This window comes from Thermobia domestica, chromosome 14, assembly GCF_964235325.1.
Source record: "Thermobia domestica chromosome 14, izTheDome1.hap1.1, whole genome shotgun sequence".
NCBI classification, from domain to species: domain Eukaryota; kingdom Metazoa; phylum Arthropoda; class Insecta; order Zygentoma; family Lepismatidae; genus Thermobia; species Thermobia domestica.
Genome location: NC_137467.1, coordinates 70,463,334 through 70,485,864, shown reverse-complemented (window position 1 = coordinate 70,485,864; position 22,531 = coordinate 70,463,334). Strand labels below are relative to the sequence as shown.

At 37.9% G+C, this 22,531-nt stretch overlaps 1 protein-coding gene across 1 annotated transcript in view; it reads left to right on the top strand.

The window, feature by feature from the left end:
- Positions 1-22,531, top strand: part of LOC145670617 (uncharacterized) — a 57,531-nt gene that overhangs the window by 28,161 nt on the left and 6,839 nt on the right. The window contains exons 3-4 of the mRNA XM_081739408.1: positions 11,500-11,647; positions 18,440-18,525. Coding sequence (XP_081595534.1) covers positions 11,500-11,647; positions 18,440-18,525 — 234 coding nt within the window. The remainder of the gene's footprint in view (positions 1-11,499; positions 11,648-18,439; positions 18,526-22,531) is intronic.

Below are 22,531 nucleotides of genomic sequence, written 5' to 3'. Positions count from 1 at the left end.
ACATCCCGGGAACTTTTTAGACTGCTCCTCGTATTAGTATACACTTTATTAAAATATACTCGCGTTTGCTACTTGCCAGCGAAGAACTTGGATTACCTTGTTTTGTTTCAACAATATAATCTTTGAAAAATAGCAGAAGTATCTTTACAGACCTCCCACAAGATAGCTGTGACTAATGTGTTGTTTGCCACTATGTACTGTGAGTCATGTCATAGGAGGAACAGCAAAGGAATTGAGGCGTTTAGAACACAAGGAAATGAAGTCCAATCATCAAATTTGTAAGAAAAAGAGATACAAAGTGTGTACGGTACACCTAAGTGAAGTATTATTATTATTATTATTATTATTATTATTATTATTATTATTATTATTATTATTATTATTATTATTATTATTATTAAGTATTCTGCCTTTTGGTAGGTCCTGGTGCTAATGAGGATTTTTTTTTTTCAATTTTAAGTTTGGGCCTGGAAATGTTTCTCGATCTTCAGTTCCTCTTTTAACTCCTAATATTTTATTCTATTTTTCAAATCATCAATCACTTGTGTTCTTCTTTTTCCTATTCCTCGATTTCCTTCCATCTTTTCTTCTATGGCGGTATGAAGAAGACAATTTCTTCTCAAGATGTGTCAATCCAACTGGCTTTTCTACGAAGGATGGTGGCTGGAAGTGTCCTCTTCTCTCCTATCCGTTTTAAAACAACGTCGATTGCTACTCTTTCTGTACATTTTATCTTCTCCATTTTCACAAAAGTAAAGTGCAGAACAAATATAAACTACCAAAAACACCATTAAAACTAATAATATTGGTCGTTTATTTTTGTTCCGTACTTTACATGGAAAAGTTAGCACTGTTTCTTACGTTATGAGAGTTAATTACAGAGATCTTAAAGATGAAACATGACCAAAATAATAATAAGAAAGTGGACTTCAATCTCTTGAGCACTGAACTCTTAGTTGGTTGATTTGGAGTGTAGCATCCTGTTCAGCACTGAGGCTATATAAATGAAATGAAATGAAATCTTTAAGTTTTACGTCCCACGGTTATGCCGGTTAGGCTAAAGGAGACGGTGATGATGAGAGATGAGTGAAATGGTGGAATGAAGAAAGTGGGAGGAAATGGGAGAACCCCGAGAAAGCCCACGAGCGCGGTGTTTGTCCACCACAAAGTTCACTTGGTGAGGCTATATAAGACGTGAACTTACAACATAACGTAAGATCCGAACATATAAGCTCTTACAGGAAATCGAACACGAGTTTCTCGCGTCAAAGACACATACGCTATCCATATAATGATTAGAGAGTTCTGTTAATGAATAAAGAGAAATGAGAATGCGTAGAATGAGAAATTGAGAAGAAACTTATAACCTTAACAGTTCATCCAGTTCGTTATTTTGTCTTTTTATCACTTTAAAAATTGCTTAAACAAATAAATATAAAGAAAACATATGCCAGAGTGATCGAAATTTCACATATTAGCTTTTAGAAAGATTATTTGAACTCATATATTTCTACATTTACTCTTTTCTACGGTTCGATATTGCGTACGCTACATTCAATAAACAGTTCTTCTTGATCTGGTTGCTGAGTAATCATAAAGAAAAGCGAGTCGTTATTGTGGAAAAAGAAAATTACATTCTTCAATTATAGAAATTCTTTCTTGTACACTATTATCAGTGCTAGGGGGCGTTGCCTCAGACAGAACCGTCTAGATAGGACACTGTATTGTTCAAATGAAGAAAATGAGAAAAAAATAATTGTTGCAATCACATTATTAGTGGAGGAATATTTCGGTCGACAGGTATTTGTCTTCGTCAGGGAAGCAAGCCCGTATCCAGGGGGGTCTAGGGGGCCGTCCCCCTTAATTTTCGCTTCCCCCGTTAAAATTTTCACGGTAGGCTTGCAAATGAACTATAATACGATGAAAAAAATATTATAAGGTTGGATCGGGCCCCCCTAACTTCAGCCCCCCCTACATTTTTGGGCTGGCTACCGGCCTGAAGGGAAGAACTTCTTAGAGTGATGAAGATCGGTCGGTGGTCTGAAAGCAAAAATTGGTAGCTGAACAGAAAATTCCTCCGTAAAGTTCTTTCAAAAAGAGAAAACAAGTAATGGGATGTTGTGTGGTTAGTGGTTGTTTCTCTTTTAGTACTAGTTAATATTACAGGAGAATACCGTTCAGGAGTAGAAAGTTCAGAAGAATTCTGATAGCGAACCAATTGTATGTTGCCAAAATGTACTTATAGAAGAAAGGGCTCATTCCAAGGTAGAAAGTCAATTGCTGTAGAAAAGAATGTCGATGTTTCTAAAAGAGATTACACGCAAACAAAAGGTGGTTAAGAGTACCGACACCTTTGTCGCATCAACAGCGTAAGTGTCTTTCTTGCGAATTTGAAAAAGCAGGAGTAAAAGCAGTTCCAAATAGGATGCGATAGTAGATGGTGATTTCAGCGCAAGACCAAGTAGTAATGAAATCCCTGGGTTTAAGACGGTGGGTTCCATCAATTGTCTAGTAAAATTGGACGGAACCACGTCTATTGTGCCGTTGCCATCGCGTCAAAGCGAGAGTGTGTTGTCTGTCTAAAAGGTAGGAGTAGCTTTGATAAGGAAGTTTGATAAAAAAAGCTTTGCAATCGGTACATGCGCGTTTTGCAGCCAGGTCTACAGTATCAATATGTTCTAATCCCACATGAGAACGCATGAAGCGAAAGTGGACAATATGGGCTGTAAGTGAGTGACAAAGGTGTTTAATATTGAGGATGAGCCAAGCAGCTTGAGCATTCCAGTAAATATTGGATAGTGACTGAAGCACACTAAGCGAGCCCGTACAAATACAAGAAGACGGGATGCTGTGACGCTTGACATATAGTAGAGCTTGGCGAATAGCAAACGCTTCACCATCGAAGATCGATAAGGTTGCAGGCAATTTATATTGCATGGTAAGATTGCGAGAGGAAATGAAAACTGCAGCTCCCACAGACAAAAGTAAATATTTGGAGGTATCTGTATATATGAGAACAGTGTCAGGACGGAGAAGTTACAGGCAATCTGTCCAGATATGATGATAAACTGTAGATTGTAACACTTAATTATGAATGGTCGGATAATTTGGAAGAATAGCTGGAATAGTGATTAGTACTGTACTGCCAAGAATAGCAAGGGAGAAGTGGAACAGTATGGATAGATGGCTTTAAATGTTTAAGATCGAGATAGGCTTGTAAAATCCATGACCGAGTGGTAAAGTAAGGTGGATGTGAAATACTGAGGAGATGGTCTAGTTGTTGGAGTTTCTCAATCGGTAATGAGTGAGTACGACCAAGTCGTGCTAAGATGAATTTACTAGCCAGCCTTGGTAGTTGGACAGTGAGTGGTACAGAATTGGACTCCTCAAGGAGGACTTGTTTGGGACAAAACCGAGGCTGAGAAAGAATTATCTTCACCAACTCGTAGACTGTACTGGTCAGCTGCTTGTAAAAAGAATTCATAGTAGTGGAATAGAAAATGCATCCATACAGTAATTTAACGACCACAATTGTTTCAAGATGGTCAAAAGACTAAAACGATGCAAACCCCCATTTCTTGGCGGAGATACAACGAATCAAACGAGTGAATTTGTTCAATAGTTGAGATGGCTTTTCCAATTTAGTTTTTTTAATCAAGGAATAAGCCGAGATATTTGAGCACAGGTTCATTGGGAAGTTGTGTACTATTGATATGAAGGAAAGTGGGAGGAAGATGTTTCTGTCGAGAGAAGATTATGAATTTGGTCTTCTACCAATTAATGTCGAAGTCACTTTAAGAGGACCAAGAAACGAGAGTTTGAAGAATACGTTCCATCATCTCGCACAAAAGCATCCAGGCTAGGCGTTAATAAATGGACTAGCATGTCGTCGGCAAAACTGACTACTCGTACGGGAGCCATGCATTGAGTAAGTAAGTCACGGATGTAAAGATTAAAAAGAAGCGGACTCAATTTACTGCCTTGTAAAAGGCCCAAAGAGGTCATGTGGCTAACTTTGTGAGAATTCCCAATTTTAATACAGATTTTTCTGTTGATTAATGTGTTATGAACAATGCGTATGATGTTGCCAGGTGTATGAAGATCGTATAGTTTGTGTACAAGGAGATCCAAGATAACCGAATTATAGGCGTGTTTGATATCAATGCTAGTCGCCGAAAGGTATTGCCTAATGTAAAAAGCATTATGAATATCTAACACTACCGATGCAAGAGCATCAGGTCGAAACATTCTTCCGAAAGCCAGTCATGTTGTGGGGAAGGAGTTGGTGTTGTTCAATAAACCAATTTAAACGATGGAGAATGAGATGTTCGGAAATTTTGTAAGCACATGGAAGCAAGGCTATGGGACGAAAGTTATCTGCTGAGTCAATGGGGTTTTTAGTGGTGGGACTGGTGCAATTAACACCTTTTTCCATGCAGGAGGAAAAATACTAGTATTCCATATGTGGTTGAAATTGGAGCAACAGGGTTAAACCAGAAGACTGTAGATGTTTAAAATGATTATAAGTAAGACCATCGATCCCTGGAGTAGTAGATGTCGTAATGCTTTTGAGAACAGTTTCCAATTCGCAGAGAGAAAAGTCGCGATCAAGAACAGGGTCTGAATTGCCAAAGAGTTGTCGTTGAAGAGTGAGTCGGTCGTTGTTGACATAAGGTGGGGATAAAGAATGATGGAAAGCGTCAACCCATCATAAATCCTAGAAGTGAAGAGGTGTGTTCTTAATAGACTTGCAGTGAGTGTAGTGTTTCAAAAAATTTCAAAGCTTACGAGAAGGTGCACGAGTAGGGAGGGAGGTATAAAAGTCATGCCAGCTCTGGAGCGTAGTAGTGTTAATGATACGTCGGGCTTTGTGAGAGCTGAAAGAAAGGAAGTTCCGTGAAGGATATTGAAGGAAAATGCGAAAGTCCTGTTGGCTGAGATTAATGCTTTGCTGACAAGAAGAGGTCCACCATATAGGTTTTCTGTAAGGAACAAGGCGAAACGAAGAGGAGCGGCTGGCAGTAGAGGAAGAGGCCTGTTTTGAAAAATGAGAAACAGTAGATTTGATAATGGAGAATATATGTGAACCAGAAGGAGTGAACACTGTCGGGGTCGAAATGGAAACTTGTTGAGCAATGTGATGAGAATAATGAGTCCAGTTAGAGTTTGTGGCAATATGTTGTGATTTAGAGGTGAATGCCGAAGTAGAGGATTTAAAATAGTTGTGAGAACGAAGAAAGGGACGAGTAGTGAAGAGAATTGGGAAGTGGTTGCTGTCACATGGATTGAAATAGGTATGCCATTCCGTATCAAGATAAAAACAATTACGGGATAACGTTAAGTCAGGTGCGCTATTGCCAGTAGGAGAGATTCTGGTAGGAGAGCCAATATTTTTAAAAATGATAGGGGAGTTTGCTAAGGCTGTAAGAAAGGTTTTCCCAGCCACGTCAGTGTGATTGGAGCCCCATAGGACATTATGGACATTGAGATCACCACCTATATAGTCAACGTGTAAATTGGTTTGAAAAAGATCATCCCAGAATACAAAATCAGGAAAATTCGATGGTGGTACATAAATGTTGACAAAGTGAACAGTATCCACAGTAACCCCAAGCATTTGAACGTGAGGGAAATTGTGAGAAGGCTGTATAGGAAAAGTACTATGAGGTAGGCCGTTTCACACAAATCGCAATGCCTGCATGATGGTCGTGTCGAAATTGGTTAATTATAGTATAATCATTGAGTTGGAGGGGCAAGTTTGAAATGTAAATTCACAAAAGCAACATCAATTAGGGGAACATTAGAAATTATTATTTCTTCTTCTTCTTCTTCTTCTTTTTCTTCGTTCTTACGCCTGATTTACACGAATCAAAAATATATAAACAAAATAAATAGTATCGTTGCAGACTGGAGAATCTGAGAAAACTCAAGGATACAATGTTGCCCATCACAGGGGCAATCGGTGCAATCGCCCCACCCAGAAGAGGAAACTTTCTTATTTTATATATAAATAAAACTCATCCCAGAATTCGTAGCTCTTAAAAGTAGCTCTAAGTAGCAGTATTACAACTCACCGGCATCCGAAAAGTCCGTCCTGGATCCACCTCTGGTCCATCACAAGCTTATTAAGCTTAGAATCTAATCATTGGTTCATTGTATGCACTAGAAGTGAGTCGTTATTTCCCAGGTAACGCCGGAGTGTATGGTAGTAACTTTGTATTGATTTTGTGTTTACAAAAATTCTGATGTTATTTCAATACTCTTTCACTCGAAACCATTTTATGTTTTTTTTTTCAGGTGCAATTAAAATAAAGCTGCTTTCACGTACAATCACCGAGTGTTTCTTCCAGACATACTTCCTTGGGAATCCAGTTCCCTTCCAGATTTAGCACACCAGTCCTCCCAGACTAAAATTAACCTCTTAACGACGAAATCATTTAAAATAGAAAAAAAATATTCAGGATTAGGATTACTAAAGTTGAGTCAACTGATAAATATGCGAAAAATAATTTTTTACTATGTATTTTCGGTATGTCGCGAATTCGAGACATTCGGCAAGTAGGTCACACTTCACTCTTCACACAGAAAATAAGAATGCTTATAAATTTTATATTTAGAATATTTAAAATTCTTTTGTAAATTAATACTTAGTTTTTTCGTCTTACTTGACAACTTTCTGTCACATTTACTACAATTGCATTTTCAGCTACTCATGGAATTCCAGGAAACAATTTTTGTTCTTGTTCAGACATTGATGAACATTACATTTGAAATACTTTATCACTGTATGTCCGTTGCAGTTTGGTTTCTAGCTACGCTGCCTTGATTTCATAATGTGGCAGTGCTCTACTGCATCTGTAGCACTTCAGTGTTCGGAATTGCCTGCACTGGATCACGATACCTCTTCTGTTGGAATTTTCTATCAATGGATGAGGATGGAAGAACTCTTTTTCGTTTGGCAAGATCGTTTCCTTCCATACAAAGAGAAGCTACTACTACTGTTCTGAAAGAAAGTTAATCTTTCTGCTTCTTCTTCGGGATCCCTAGGGCTTCACAGTCACGACTGTAGACTAACCAGTTGTTGACAATGACATCATTAATGAAATGGAAGAAAAGTCTTAGGTAGTATTCCTTAGAGCGCACATGAATTCGGTAATATGAAATGAGAGCATCTAGAGCATTGACCCCACCCATAAACTTAATGTAATGGGTGATGATGCTTGGACATGAGACAATAATTTTCTTCTTCTCACTTTTGTACCATCTTTCCACAAAAGATGCGTGGTGTCCCCTAGCGGAAGTAGTTGCCACTGTCACGTCTTTCCTGTCAAACTGCTTGGCATATATGGCTACATTGTCTACGCGTGCTTCTCTCTTTTCAAAATATCGTCTTCCCTTCTTTTCGTATCGCAATTTCGACTAATGGTGCATCCTTGCATTCGGTTCAGTTGTGCTTTTCCTAATGCCCATTTTCCCTCCTTTGCAAATTCGATGAAGAACTGTGACGATGAAAACCAATTGTCAAAATAACATAATTCAAACCACTCGGAACAACCACAAATGTTAGTCATTACTGCCAAATGTCGCGAAAAGGCGACATACCAAATTATTGTAATATTTCCAGAAACGTTTCGTCCAAAATGGACAATATTACGTCCTTGTAATAACCGATGAATGTTCAACAAGCACTTATCTGTTTTGCAGTAGCACAAAAGATGGAAACAGTTGTTCTGTTACCGCCAAAATCCTTCCCACTCAAAGGAATACACAAAATAGTCGGTAAATGGTCTACTGAGCAAGGATGAGTTGACCGGTACGTTGCGAATTCTTTACAATCGTCATCTGTGGCCACCGCCACTCATCAGGTCGTAAAAGTACACAATAGAAGTATGTCACGCATTCGCGACAGACGTACAAAAGGGGTTAATTGCAATTACATATCACTCTTGTGCAGGCCACGTCTTTTACCAAAATAGTATCGCAACGCAGCCCTCGCACATTTTGGTTTTGCTCTCCCCCTGGACAAAATTTTCTGAAAGGAACTCTGCAGATACCTAGAATTCCATGATTCATAGCAGGATATTTAACGATCTCAATTTCTTTGGGTGTATTAGCAGGTTCTAATGTTGTACCCGAGACAAGACGAGAAATAAAATTTTTCATCTTATCCTATCTCGATTCTCGACAAATCCCTTTTTGTCTCGTCTCTTTTTATGAATGTATGCCCTGATATTTCATTCTTAAATTCACCTAAAAATTATCAGAGTACTTCAGCATCGCGAGAGGTCCACGAAAGATGTGACATAAAGACATTTAAACCATATTTATTACTGGAGTAGGTTATATTTTGTAATGCCTTGATTATCTTTAAACGTTGTTAAATACTCTTCATTGTATTCACACGACCACTTTATCTATTTATAGTTTCTATACTACAAATCATGTAACACTAAAGCTGTATTTCAGATCAAAACTGTAAGTGAACTAGTATTGTCCACGAGACTGTTGAATTTCTTTGTTTCATCTCGAATTAAAAAAAAAAGCATTTCTAGTTCAAACTCTGCTTGGAACACCACCTTAGATGTAAATCCGAGAAGGTGTTTATATCTATATCTATATCTATATCTATCTATCTATCTATCTATCTATATATATATATATATATATATATATATATATATATATATATATATATATATATATATATATATATATATATATATATATGTCCCACATTAAGCAGTAATTCCGGTGATTATAAAATCGTCTTGCACAAAAAGTCAAACACACCGATCAAAATGAAGATAGTAGTCAATCCCTTCACTACAGAAATCTTATCGATGATATAACAACAACAAACTTTCTTATGCTATTTGTCACATATTTAAGGGGGGCTTCCGGGCGTAAGCCCCCAGAAATTTTATTAAATGTATTAAAGTAAATGAAATATCTTGTAGAATTGTCATATTTCCATGGAACAAAGTTAGCGAAGCTCTCCGAAACATAATGGTAAATATACCACCGCTCACGTTTCTGTCGAAGTATTTTCAGTTTAGAGAGTAAATAGAATCAGAAAAAAGATTACGGCTAATTAAATTGAGAACCGGTTTCCTTATATTCTAAGAAGGAACGAACCAAAAAATAAAACGAAAGGTTCTTCCTATGTCCACATCTAATCATTTCTCTTTATGAACTTCGCTAAAGGGATGGCATTCCCTCGCGTCCTCCTCATTTCCACCCCTACTTATAATAGTCATCTGACTTTCACTTTTAGTAGTTATGATCAATCTCATAAAATCTCAAATTTCATTCTCTTTGGCCTGGGTTTGTTCGTAACCAAGGTCTTGGAGAAAATGTTTTACCGTGAAACCATGTATTAGACGGTGTACTTGAGAGCATGAAGTGCGTAAGTCTAAATTTGACGAAAATGAGATAAAACCAGTTTTGTATACCTTTCGGTGGTCTGCAACGAATGGTTGGTTATATTTTGTTCTTCATGGGTTGATGACGTAATTAACCAAGTATATATTGTAGTGTGTCCAGTGCTTAAGTGAGTGTTTTTTTTCTGTTTTGTGGAAAACAAGGATTTGTGACTAACGCATTTCATGCTCTTAGGTACAGTGTACTAGGATCTTGCAATGAAGCAGTTGCTCATTCTCTGCACACGCTAATACGCTCTATCGTTTTTCTTCCGCCTTCTTCTACTACTACTACTTCGTCTTCTCGATTTGTTGCTGTTAGAACCATTGAGTTGCCATTCTAGATGTTGACATACTTAACTCTATGCTTCAAAATCCCACGGCTATAAAGGCTAGCGCGTAAGCCTCTCGTTCACGTGATCCCGGGTTCGATTCTCGGTAGAAGAGCATTAAAATTTGAACCCATTACTGTACTTTGGAATCCACCTTAAACTACAGGTCGATGTTTGATACAGCCTTGGTCCTGAAAAGGGGCGCTAAACTTCAATAAACAAACAAATAAATGCTTCAAAGAGTTAAAGAAACACTGACAATGGATTGCATTCATATTTCAACCTGACACAGGCCGGTGGCCAGCTCAAAAATGTAGGGGGATCCGGCTCAAATAAGGGGGAGAGCGATCCAACTATATTATAGTTCATCACCATACTATAGTTTATTCGCAAGGCTACCGTGAAAATTTTAGGGAGCCAGCAAAAATTTAGTGGAGCCCACCCTCTAGAGCCCCTTGTTATATTACATTAGTCCTGAAATACCAATTTTTAGTACAAAAACATTTTTAATCCACTGTTTACAAGAATGTAAAATTAAAAAAAAAACAAACTTTTATGATCTATCAAAAATATCTACCTGTGTATATCGTATTATGAAAAATAGTATTAAGTGTATTTTTTGATAAATATAATGCACTTTCTTAATATTTTGCTTTACTTTCTTTTTAATCTGTCTTTTATGTATTTGCATTTATCGTTCCAAGATTGATCTGTTCACCAACAATGAAAAAGCAAAGAATGTTAGAAAATAGAGGATCTGCCCATACAACAAAATCGTGAAACCATACGTCACAGCTTCGCCACTAAGATCGCAATGTTTCGAACCAACAATCATGGCGGAAACGACAGTAACCAATCAGACTGCTCGGTTGTTTTTTGGCTTCATTGTGTTCATATGATGAAGATACGTATGGGCAGATCCTCTATTTTATTACATCCTTGGGAAAACCACACACACAGACGGACACACACACACACACACACACACACACACACATATATATATATATATATATATATATATATATATATACAGTGGCGTATGTATGACTTTGTTTCGGGGGGCTTTGCCTGAAAATGTGAAAATTCTGCAAGGTATTTCATATACTTTACTATAGTAAGATTTCGGGGGGGGCTTAAGCCCGGAAGCCCCCCTAAATACGCCACTGTATATATATATATATATATATATATATATATATATATATATATATATATATATATATATATATATATATATATATATGTATATAAGTTCCTAATTTGACTCTAGTTGCCTCATTACTATAAGTATTGGTTTTCCCAAAATTTACAGATCGCAAGACAACGCAAAAGATGCAACAAGCAATTTCAAACGCTTTTCCGATTATCATAGCTAAAATAAATTTTACGTTGCGTTGACGCAAACCAATATATAATGAGGCCCCAGGTTACATGTAAGTTTCTGATAGACAATATTATGAGTATCTTTTTGAAGGAGAGTTTTCTTTTTAATTCATCTCAACATTTTTATTTACTACCTATATTTTAGTAAATAAGAGTAAATAAGAATTTAGTAAATAGTAAATAATAGATTAACTAGTAATAGAACATAACCTCAAAAATCATTATTATTACTAATTTAATCTTGTGGAAATATTGAATTGTTTCCATAAAATGTTCTCCTGAACTTTCTTCGTATTCTAAATATAGTATATTACAATATGTGAGCTAAACGTAGAGAAAAGCACTTAACTTGTTCTTTGCAGGTATTCCACATCTTGGCACTGACCACACTTGCCATACTTCTGGGGAATATGGATGTTCTGTTTCCTTACGAGAAGGACAAAATAGATGAGCTGTTCGATCCTGCAGCGTCGTTGGATGATTTGGAGAAAGTCATACTTGGCTCGAGAAGTAATTCCTTTTTTTTCCATTTACTAACTTAACTGAGTTTCTTTTAGTTGGAACACTATAAAAAGGAAACAAGATCATTGTTATATTACATTAGTCCGAAAATATAGCTTAAATTACAGTTCGTGCAATAAACGGAGACCTAAACTGTTCCAAGCATCATCACATATATGAAAGAGTGTCGCAGGTGAAGGGCAAACGGAAAGAAACTGTTCTAGATAAAAGTAATATAGTCTAATGAAAAATAACCACCTAGTAGATATGTACAGGAGAAAAATGGAGAACTAGAGAGTCTTGGCTATATACTGACCTTCAATATTGCATATAATCGTGACATGTAATCACTACTTACAGATACACATGCCTAACAGCGATGTGGCAAGTAGAATACTGGTATTTTATGGACAATGATTGATGACCCTTAATTTAGGGATGCGCACGAGTCGAGTCGAGTCGAGATTTAAGCCTGTCTTGACTCGAAAATATGTTTGTCTCGACTCAACTCGAATTCCAGAAGAGACGTCTCGAAATTCGAGTCGAGACAAAATATACGAGTTAAAATATACGCAGCCAGAACATCATGACTACCTACCTAATTGTCAGTATGTCCACCTTTGGCACGGATAATAACTGCAACGCGTCTTGGCATGGACGTAATGATAATTGGTAGGTCGCTGGAGAGAGTTGGCCATACATATGCACTCACACAATAATTAAAACTATGCTAAATTACTATAGTCTTTCAATTGCTCATTCAGAGAATTTATGAAGTTTACTTTATCGCAATAGTTTTATACAAACTAGACAATCTATTATTATTATTATTATTATTATTATTATTATTATTATTATTATTATTATTATTATTATTATTATTATTATTATTATTATTATTATTATTATTATTATATTTAAAGTACATTCAAATATCAGGACATTAACTATTAGTTTTAATTAACTGAATTGAGCTGAAAATTAAATCTTGATCTCGAAAGATTAACTATTAAGTGTATGCGTTCTGTACCTTTCTAAATTAATAAATGCTGGAATTGGTTTCAAGGCTGTTCCTGAGTGAATACTTTCTTCAAAATAATATTAAAAATCATAGATAGATTTTCGAGACACTCGAGTCGAGTCGAAATTTTTACGAGCAGTCTCGATTCGACTCGAAAATTCGAGTCAAGGAATACGTTTGTCTCGATTCGTGTCAAATTTTACAAAGTGTGTCTCGACTAGAATTCGAGTTGAGTCGAGTAGAGATTCGAGACATGTCTCGAATCGTGCGCATCCCTATCTTAATTATATATTTTGTTGAAAATCTCTACATTTGAATGAATAGACAATCATTGCTCAGGAAATGCCAGTATCATACTAATATGCTTTCGCATCGTTTGCACAGGTTGTCCTAGCACACACACACGCACACACACACACATACACACACACACACACACACACACACACATATATATATATATATATATATATATATATATATATATATATATATATATATATATATATATATATATATAAGACTCCTTTGAGATTTAGCTGAAGTTCTACCACCCTCCCTTCTTGACGTCAACTTCTTCAACGCAATTTCTTGCCCAAGCTACAAGGTAACTTGCAGAGCCACAACTTGGAATTTTTCTTTGGGGACAAGAATTGATATTTGTCTCCCCTTATCAAATTATGAAATTTAGTCCCCTAGCAAAATATGAAATTGTCCCCATTAAAAAATGAAAGGGCCTCCTAGAATTTAAAGGTTTGGGTACAAAACCTCACGACAACAACCTCGCGGGCCAAAACCTCGCCGCGCTAAACCTCGCGGGACAAAATCTCGCCGGACCAAAAACTCGCTTCCCAAAGACTCGCGTGCCAAAATCTAGCCGGGTCAAAATCTCGCCTGGCCAAAACCTAGCCCTCTAAAACATCGCAGGCCAAAATCTCGCCGGGCCGAAACCTCGCGTCCCAAAATCTTGCCATACCCAAAATCTCGCCTGGCGAAAAACCTCGCGGTCCTAATCTCGCGACACAGAATCTCGCCTGACCTAAATTACGTGGGACGTAATCTCGCCTAGAAATGTCGTCAGTATAAAACTTCCTTACGACGATTTCTTTGATGTAGAATGTTCTATGTATTGCTATATGTATATATTTAGTAATAACACATAATTGCATTAAAATTCTAACGTGTGCTTTAGAAATCTATATATATAGACTAAAAATGAAAATGACTATGTTTGTGACATCATATTTCTTTAGCCACCCAATCGATCAGATCAAGTTTCAACATAGATGAGGTTCGCGCCTGGGTTTTTATTATTTCACTTTGACGGTACGACGAAGAAAGGGGGAGGGAGAGATACATAAAAATAAATAAAACTTAGTAACTCTTGAACCATGAGACCGATCTCGATCAAATTTGCCAAACAGATGAAGTTAGGGCCTAGGATTCTTTTTTTGTCAGTTTACTTTCACGGTGCAACTTTGGGGAGGGGACGGGATTTTATCCCGCAAAGTTTTGGCCAAGCAAGATTTTGGGCACGCGAGATTTTTGGTGGCGATGTTTCGGTCGGGAGGTGTTTTTCGTATCCCGAATTTAAAAACTTACAGGTAATAAACATTTTTATTACTTCTAAGGGCCCCAGTTGGCTTTTTTCTGAAGTAGGTCCGGATTACATTTATGCTTCATCTTAAGAAAACATATTTTGTTCAGACGATGGGGACGTTTTAAATTACGTATTTCCAGCTCTTGTGGAACTGTTCCATTCCTCAAAAACTTAAATTGAGGGGACAATATTTGATACAACTTAAAGCCTTAAGAAATATATATTATTTCTGGAGTCCTTAATACTAAACATTTTACGTTTTACTTAGAAAATATTGATTCATTTTTTTCTTTTGTGATGTGGTGAGTGTATTCCAAATTTCATTTAGACATTCATGTTCGATCGTATCGTATTTTTTTAGTTTAACGTCTCACGAATATGCCCTCTAAGCTAAAGGAGTCCGATAATTAATGAAAGTGAATTATTCTCTGTGTGTGTGTTCTCCCAAAGGTAATGTAAACCGGGACCATGTATACCAAAGGCGCACGCACTAGCTACTAGACCAGCACGAAGGGCTATATCGTGCCTCCCTCTTAAACGGCGAGGAGCATAAATGGGAGGCCAATTGCCTCTTGCCGTCCCACAAATTATGGCCCTGGTCACTTGATTCATTCATATCCTTGAATTCAAGGGAAGTAAAAGGCCCCAAAGGGGCACATGGACAGGCAAATGCATGTGCTTAACTTTAAAGATACCTCCAGATTTCATTGAAGCATCTTTTAGGGAATTTTATTTGTATTTATAATGTTTATGCATATATTAGCGTTTTTAAGGAAAATTACATTCAGCCTCAGTCACCTAACATGGGTCGTTAATATACCGGGTACGTCAAAAATGTAGCCTACACATTGTATACTGTCATAGAAAAGTTATTTTCCTTCCTACAAGGCTAAGGTTACAATGGAAGAAGTAAGGTAACAATCCAATTTAAAAAGTAAGTGTACTTTCTGATCAAACTGAACGTTCAAAATGGTGGCCTTCAGCATGGATACATTTCTGAATAGGAGTCACAACTGCTTCCGTATTCGTACGAAGCATTCAATGGGATTTCAGTTAATACCGTTTGAATTCCATCTTAAAGTACGTATATCCAGATTACATGGTTTACGACAGTACATCTAATCTTTTATTGTACCACATAAGAAAAAAATCAAGCGACGTAAAGGTTTGGAGAGCGTACAAGGAGCATAATTGATCCCGTGCGTTCTATTCATTGGCTTGATTGCCAAGACACAAATCACATCACACATTTACATCATGCAAATTCGCAGCCGTTTCAACAGTGATGTGAGATTATCTTCAGGTCAAAACACACAATTATATGTCTACCTATTGACAGTTCCATTGTGCTTCATCTGATCAGAGAATGTAAATCTCGGTTCACGTGTAAACATTTCTTGAACCCATTCACAAAAATTTATCCTGCGTCACTTAGCTGTGTTACAAACCTTGGAAGGTAAACTTACCCAAGCAACTTATCTTTTTTCAGTATGAATACCACACTACTAGCATTTAGAGCTCCATCATGGCTACGCAGTTAGCTTATGCCCCTTTAGCGTGCGAGGCTCGGATTCAATTCCGGCGAGAGCTCATATGGTTCAGATCTCATGTTGAGCTATAGTTTCATGTCTCATATAGCCTCGCTGCTAAAAGGAACGCTAAACTCAACTCAACTCAAATAAGATCAAATCAAAGATACTAGTACTTACGCTGTTCTCACGCGACCCATGCCTTTGACAATTTTTGTGGTGAACATTGAAACAGTTATAGCGCCGCAACTGAGGAATCAACACTAGTATCCGTGATAGGTCACCCTGATCGGCCCTTCTGCACAGCACACACTGTTTCATGAACCTTGAATTTGTCTCGTAGACGTGTAATTGTTACCCTTGAAGATGGATCAGTCCCATATACACATCTCAACAGTGGTATATATATATATATATATATGGATGGATAGACAGATAGATATAAAAATCTGAGAGTGATAGTAGATGAATAGGTATTGTTGGTATAATTCTTTTAGGACACAAACCATACAAGATTCTACAGTTGATTACGTTGTAGAACGCAACGTCAATTTTACCAGATTGGTTTCCAACTAACTTGTAAGAACTGTTTTCTATTACACTGATCACCAGTTGAATTAGAGCCACTACCTAATACAGTGTAGCACCACCTTTCGCTCGGGTAACAGCGGCTACTCTGTGGCATGGACTCTACGAGTCGCCCGAAGTATTGTTGTGGCATTTCAATCACTATCTGCTGCAAAGTCCCCAACAGAGCCCGCAGGTTGGTCGGAAGAGGGTTCACAGCCCAAAGGCGTTGTTTCATGGCGTCCCAGATGTGTTCGATGGGATTGAGGTCCGGTGACCGTGATGACCAGAGAAGCGTTGCCAGATCAGAGGAGTGATCATCAAAACGGTGTGTTGCCCTCCTAGAGCAGCGGGCTGGTGCACTGTCCTGCTGAAAGATGAGGTCACCATCTGGATGTTGCAGCTAAGCAAATGACAGGGCATAGTCATGCGAAAGATCATGGTAGGGTTCACTGTAAGTGACCGTGTCACACGTGTTAAGGAACCCATTTTCAGTTCACGTAAACATGCTCCAGATGAAAATACCACCACCATCGTCCTGCAAAGATCCCTGTTGGCACGTTGGATACATTGCCCTCGTGAGGTTGGCGACGCACCCGTACACGTCCATTGGCATGTACCAATGTGAAATGAGACTCATCTGTCCAGGCAACATTTTAACACATTTTCACGGTCCAGTGGCGGTGTTATCTTGCCCATGCAAGACGTTGTTTCCTGTGTTGTGCGGTTAGAAGGGGTGCTTGCGTGGACCAATGGCTTCTGTACCCCATGACGTGTAGATGGTTGTGGATTGTAAGTCTCCTAACACGGCGTTATTGTCCTGTATTAAAAATCTCCGCGATTTCATGCCCCGTGGCCCGTCTATCGGCTATTACGATGCGGGCCTGTAAGAGCCTATTTCTGTCGTCGACAAGCCCCTGACGTGACAGTTTGCCCGTGCTGGTGAGGGTTTTTTGGAAGCCAGGTACTCACGATACACCTTTGACACAGTTGCTTTTGAAAATCTGAGTTCCGCAGATACTTCCGAAATCGAGCCACCCTGTCGTCTGGCCCCTACAATTTGGCCACGGTCAAATGCATTCAGGTCCTTCGTCTTGCCCATCACACACTACACTGACACAGATACCAAAAGGAAGCACACGACAGGAGTACACGCGCGATGCGTTTCATTCACATGCACTGGTGGAGCCTCTGCAGGATGGTTTCTTCAACTGGCCTGCTGTCTCTAATTAAACTGGTGATTAGTGTTTATTTTGTAGCGCCACGTTCAATCAAAACCGACTTGAAGGAGGGAAAAACTTATGAAAGGTGAGATTTAGTGCGTGTAGTTTCAAAACTTTATCAAAATCAGTGCCTTGTTATCTGAAAATTTCAAATGTTTATTCTCATCAATACAAATACGGGACACTCAAAGAATTTACAATTAAGACCTAGAAACCTTTTATTAACATGACTGGAAAACTCTTTATCTGTCGCCTCAAACATATTTCTTGGCACCCACCCATTGAAATTTCTGTTTGGCTATGAATTGAAATAATTCAAACTTACTTGTTTTTGCAACAATTGAAGCAAGCGTGAAAAGTACAGAGGTGTTTTTATAAATTTGGTAGGCTTATTTCCTTCACTCTTGGTTAGATCATGCGTACGTATGCATGTTTGTGTTTATGTCTGGGTATAACAAACTGTTCTGCGAACTCTAAATATTTTAACAACCGGCTCTAGCGAACCGGCTGAATAGCACCATTGCATCTCAACTGTCTGAACCGCAGCAATATTTTGAAACTTCAAGTATCACTTAATAACCCGCTTTCGCTCTTGATAGATCGAACATCCGTCTGCCATGTTGATTGTACTCTCTTGCCACTAACTGGGTTACGCAGCTAGACCGACGATTATGCTGCCCCTGTTGAGGAGATATTACATTACTCTTTTCCTGAAGTTTAACGTTGTGGGTTGATGACAGTCTATGGCAAAGTTCTATGACAGTTTTTTTTTTTTTACGCTTCCGATAGATAATTAGGTATTATGCTAGTTGATTCGACTACAGTATAAATAAATTTGTATTAAACTATTTTTCTTTTCAGTTCTTTCCGCTTGTTGCATATTTGGAATGGTTGCAAATGCTATAGGTGTTGCTGCAAGTGTATTACTAATCTACGCTGTCACTAAGGTACGTAATGTACTGTGCTCTTATTTTATGAAGACAATTAAACATCATTATTAATATTAGGATTATTTTTATAGTAGAAAGAAAACGAAGCATGTTATGCATGGATGATAATACAGTTCATCACTTCTTTTCTTGAAAACAATTTCATTGAGAATGCTCTCAAACTTAAAAAGTAAATGAATGTCAAATGTAGGGGTAAGTGTAGTAGAACCAGGTAGCTAAGGTTGATGACCTCTGGGAACTAAAGTTGTGCTAGTAAAGTGCTGTAAAATTATACATAGAACAAGTATAGAATTAAGTTGCGGAACTCTATTTTTTTAAAAAAAAAATGTTATAAATGAAACAAAAGTCAAATCACTCGGTTTTATCCTACCGGTGGGAAAATCGGGTTCACATGTAAATCTATATATATAAAAGAGAACGTACAAAATTTTGTCCGCTCATCACGCTAATACGGCTGAACCAATTTCTTTCATTTTTGGGGGGTTATTAGGATTTGGACCCTAGATGGTTTTTATCATATCACTTTAATTTTTAATTACCAGTGTCTTGAGATAATTGACCATTCAGGTGTCCATAACGTACAAATCCTTTGTTATTAGTTCATCATAGGTAAAAATAAACGTATTTATATGCAACCCGCATGACCGTGAGGATCGGCGGGTTAACATAAATGACAGGCGATATACAGCGGAAAATAGCTTGAATCTTCTGTTTAAAATTTTTTAATTGATTTGCTTATTTTTACAGACACTTTTACAATATGCCAGCACCGGGATGACCGCAGCGAAGCGGGGCGGGTTAACATAAATGACAGGCGATATAATGTTAAGATTTACTGCAATCTTCTATGGTTTTTATCATATCACTTGAAAGCGAAAAAGTAAAAATTATCTAACAAGTAAGGTTTCCCAGGTGATACACGCCGATTTTAATCAAACTTCACAGGTTTGTAGAACAGCAAAAAATAAGCGACACGTATTTTTTTATAGCGGCCCATATGCATATTTAGGCGGTATAATAGGGATGTCAAATTGGGACAACAAAGCATACTTTATGTAATAGCGCGAAAACGAGAAGAGATAGCCAACTGTTTTAAACGAGCAAGTTGTCATGACACGATAAGCATTTCAATAACACATAGCGCTTCCACGGGGATAACCCACAACATCCGCAAATGGACCAATCAGAGATGAAAAACAGTCACAGAGCTTTATCTATTACGCGGAATCCAAATAACGTAGGTAAGAATAAAGAATGATAAAAAATAAGTGATACGTGTTTTTTCGTTTTTGCAAGATGAGACAAAAAACGTAAATAGATGCATCGTTATCTCAATGTCGAAAGATTGGAGAACTGGGAATATGAAGATGTGAACGCCTGTATGAGAGGCAACCCGTCAATCAGTGTTGTAAAACTGGTTGCAGGTGACAGGTAGAATCCTGCTCGAGAGAGAAATACCAAACCTGGTCTTGTTGTTCAATGGTTTATATGTTATATCTATTAGTAGTTAGTGATTGCGAACAGTTCAATGCTCATAATCAGTAATTCAAAAGCCGCCCAGCAGTAAACGAAATCAAGCCTTTCCTGTAAGAATCGGCCCTATAGGGTAGTGATACAAACATTGATATTGTTTTGCAACAAGCCCGTTGTAGAGATAAATACGCCCTTTGCGGGATACTAAACATGTTGAACACAATTGAACAGGTTGACAAAAATAGACAATTTATAGTCACATGCATATGAGCATGCATTTAAACCAAAACACATGAATATGTTGCACAAGCACTATTTTCGGTAACATGCTGTATGTTGAACCATAGCCGGCTGCTATTTAACAGAATGTAGCGTAATGTTGAATATTGTATGGAACGAATATAAGCAATTGTAGTAAATATTCGTCATACAAATGATTCTTATTGAAATCGGACATGAGCCTAATAGAACTTCCGGTCACCAACTTGTGGAAGGTACGCAGGCTGAAACCATAATTTGATTATTTCTTTGGTTACTTTGCCGGATGTCGATGCACAAATCAGCAAGATTTCTGGTCGAAGCATTGTCTGTTGTACCCGTGGCCCAAACTTTCTCTGAGGTTCTTTCTAGAGATGAGCATAGGCGACAGTAGCTTTCTACTGGCAGATACGATTGGCTGTATCGTGTAACTGTGTGTCGTCGCAGACAGAGACTGAACATTTGCGTAGACCTGTTTCTCTCCACGCATTGCCAAACATCTACCCGAATGAAATTCCAAATTGAATCCACTCTGATCTATATTATACACATTCTCCGCGCCATGAGAATTTATACATGAGCGAACACTTTGCACGAACCTATTAGCATTATCATGTATATCTTTGGATTGTTCTGCACTATTGTACGTGACATATTTTGTAATTTTCCGTGATATGATGTGATGACGCCTTTTAAACTGTCATAGTCATTTCTTTGACGCTTTAAGCCCGTCGAATCCCACAGTTTGACTAGCTTCTATAGCCCAACGTCGTAAGTCTGTGTCATGAATTATAAGATTTTTGCATTTAGCAGTATGAAATTTCTCATATACGATTGCATCAATATGCGTCCCTTTTTCATAATTTGTCCCACCGTCATGCAACTGTCTTTCCCATTTATAGAGATCTTTCCTACTTTTGACGAACTTGAACCTATGTTTCACAGTTTCAAACGACAGACGCCTCTTCTTTCCACTTTTCCAAAACTGAACTGCCTTCACTTTATATTCTGTGTCTACAGCTTCGCTGGTGCTCCCTTTCTCCGCAATACCGACGTTGTATTGTGATAATCCTTCGTCTTCTTTGCTTTCTGTGATCTTCACTCGCGAGTGAAGAAGCAACGTCATGTACATAATTATCAATAAATACCAGATCATCTTTAACGTCCACTTCGGTATTACAACCTTTCCAGAAACTTTCCAGGACATCAACAAGTATATTCTTTATTTGCATTTCATATTTTGTTTTTACAGTGTTAACACGTTTTGTTTCTTTGTGTGTGTCCATTAACATACCCAGCACATTGTGTGGATTTACATACATCATTTTCACAACACTGCAAACAATAGCATACCATTTACACACACCTCATGCTGACTACTTCACAACACACGGGTTCATATGTTCAGGACTTCTACATATGAACCCGTGTGTGAACTTCTACATATGTTCAGGACTTCTATCTTTACATGAAATATACACACAAACACACGTATATCCACGTATAGGATGCACAAACGTTCGCCATCAACCGGCCGTCTATTAGTTTCAAAACACAACTGTGCTCCCACTTCCACACTGTAGGGCTTCCGTGTTTGACGTAGACATACACTCGCAGGTAATACCCAGTTTTCGCCGCATTTCTGGTTCTGCTTCTTTACACTACAATGTCCTTGAGCCAATGTCTCTCTTCTGGCGTGTCTGCAACCAGTTCTACAACACTGATTGACGGGTTGCCTCTCATACAGGCGTTCACATCTTCATATTCCCAGTTCTCCAATCTTTCGACATTGAGATAACGATGCATCTATTTACGTTTTTTGTCTCATCTTGCAAAAACGAAAAAACACGTATCACTTATTTTTATCATCCTTTTTTCTTACCTACGTTATTTGGATTCCGCGTAATAGATAAAGCTCTGTGACTGTTTTTCATCCCTGATTGGTCCATTTGCGGATGTTGTGGGTTATCCCCGTGGAAGCGCTATGTGTTATTGAAATGCTTATCGTGTCATGACAACTTGCTCGTTTACAACAGTTGGCTATCTCTTCTCGTTTTCGCGCTATTACATAAAGTATGCTTTGTTGTCCCAATTTGACATCCCTATTATACCGTCTAAATATGCATATGGGCCGCTATAAAAAATACGTGTCGCTTATTTTTTGCTGTTCTACAAACCTGTGAAGTTTGATTAAAATCGGCGTGTATCACCTGGGAAACCTTACTTGTAAGTAACAAAGTTTATTGCGTTCCGGGGTGACCGCAGCGAAGCG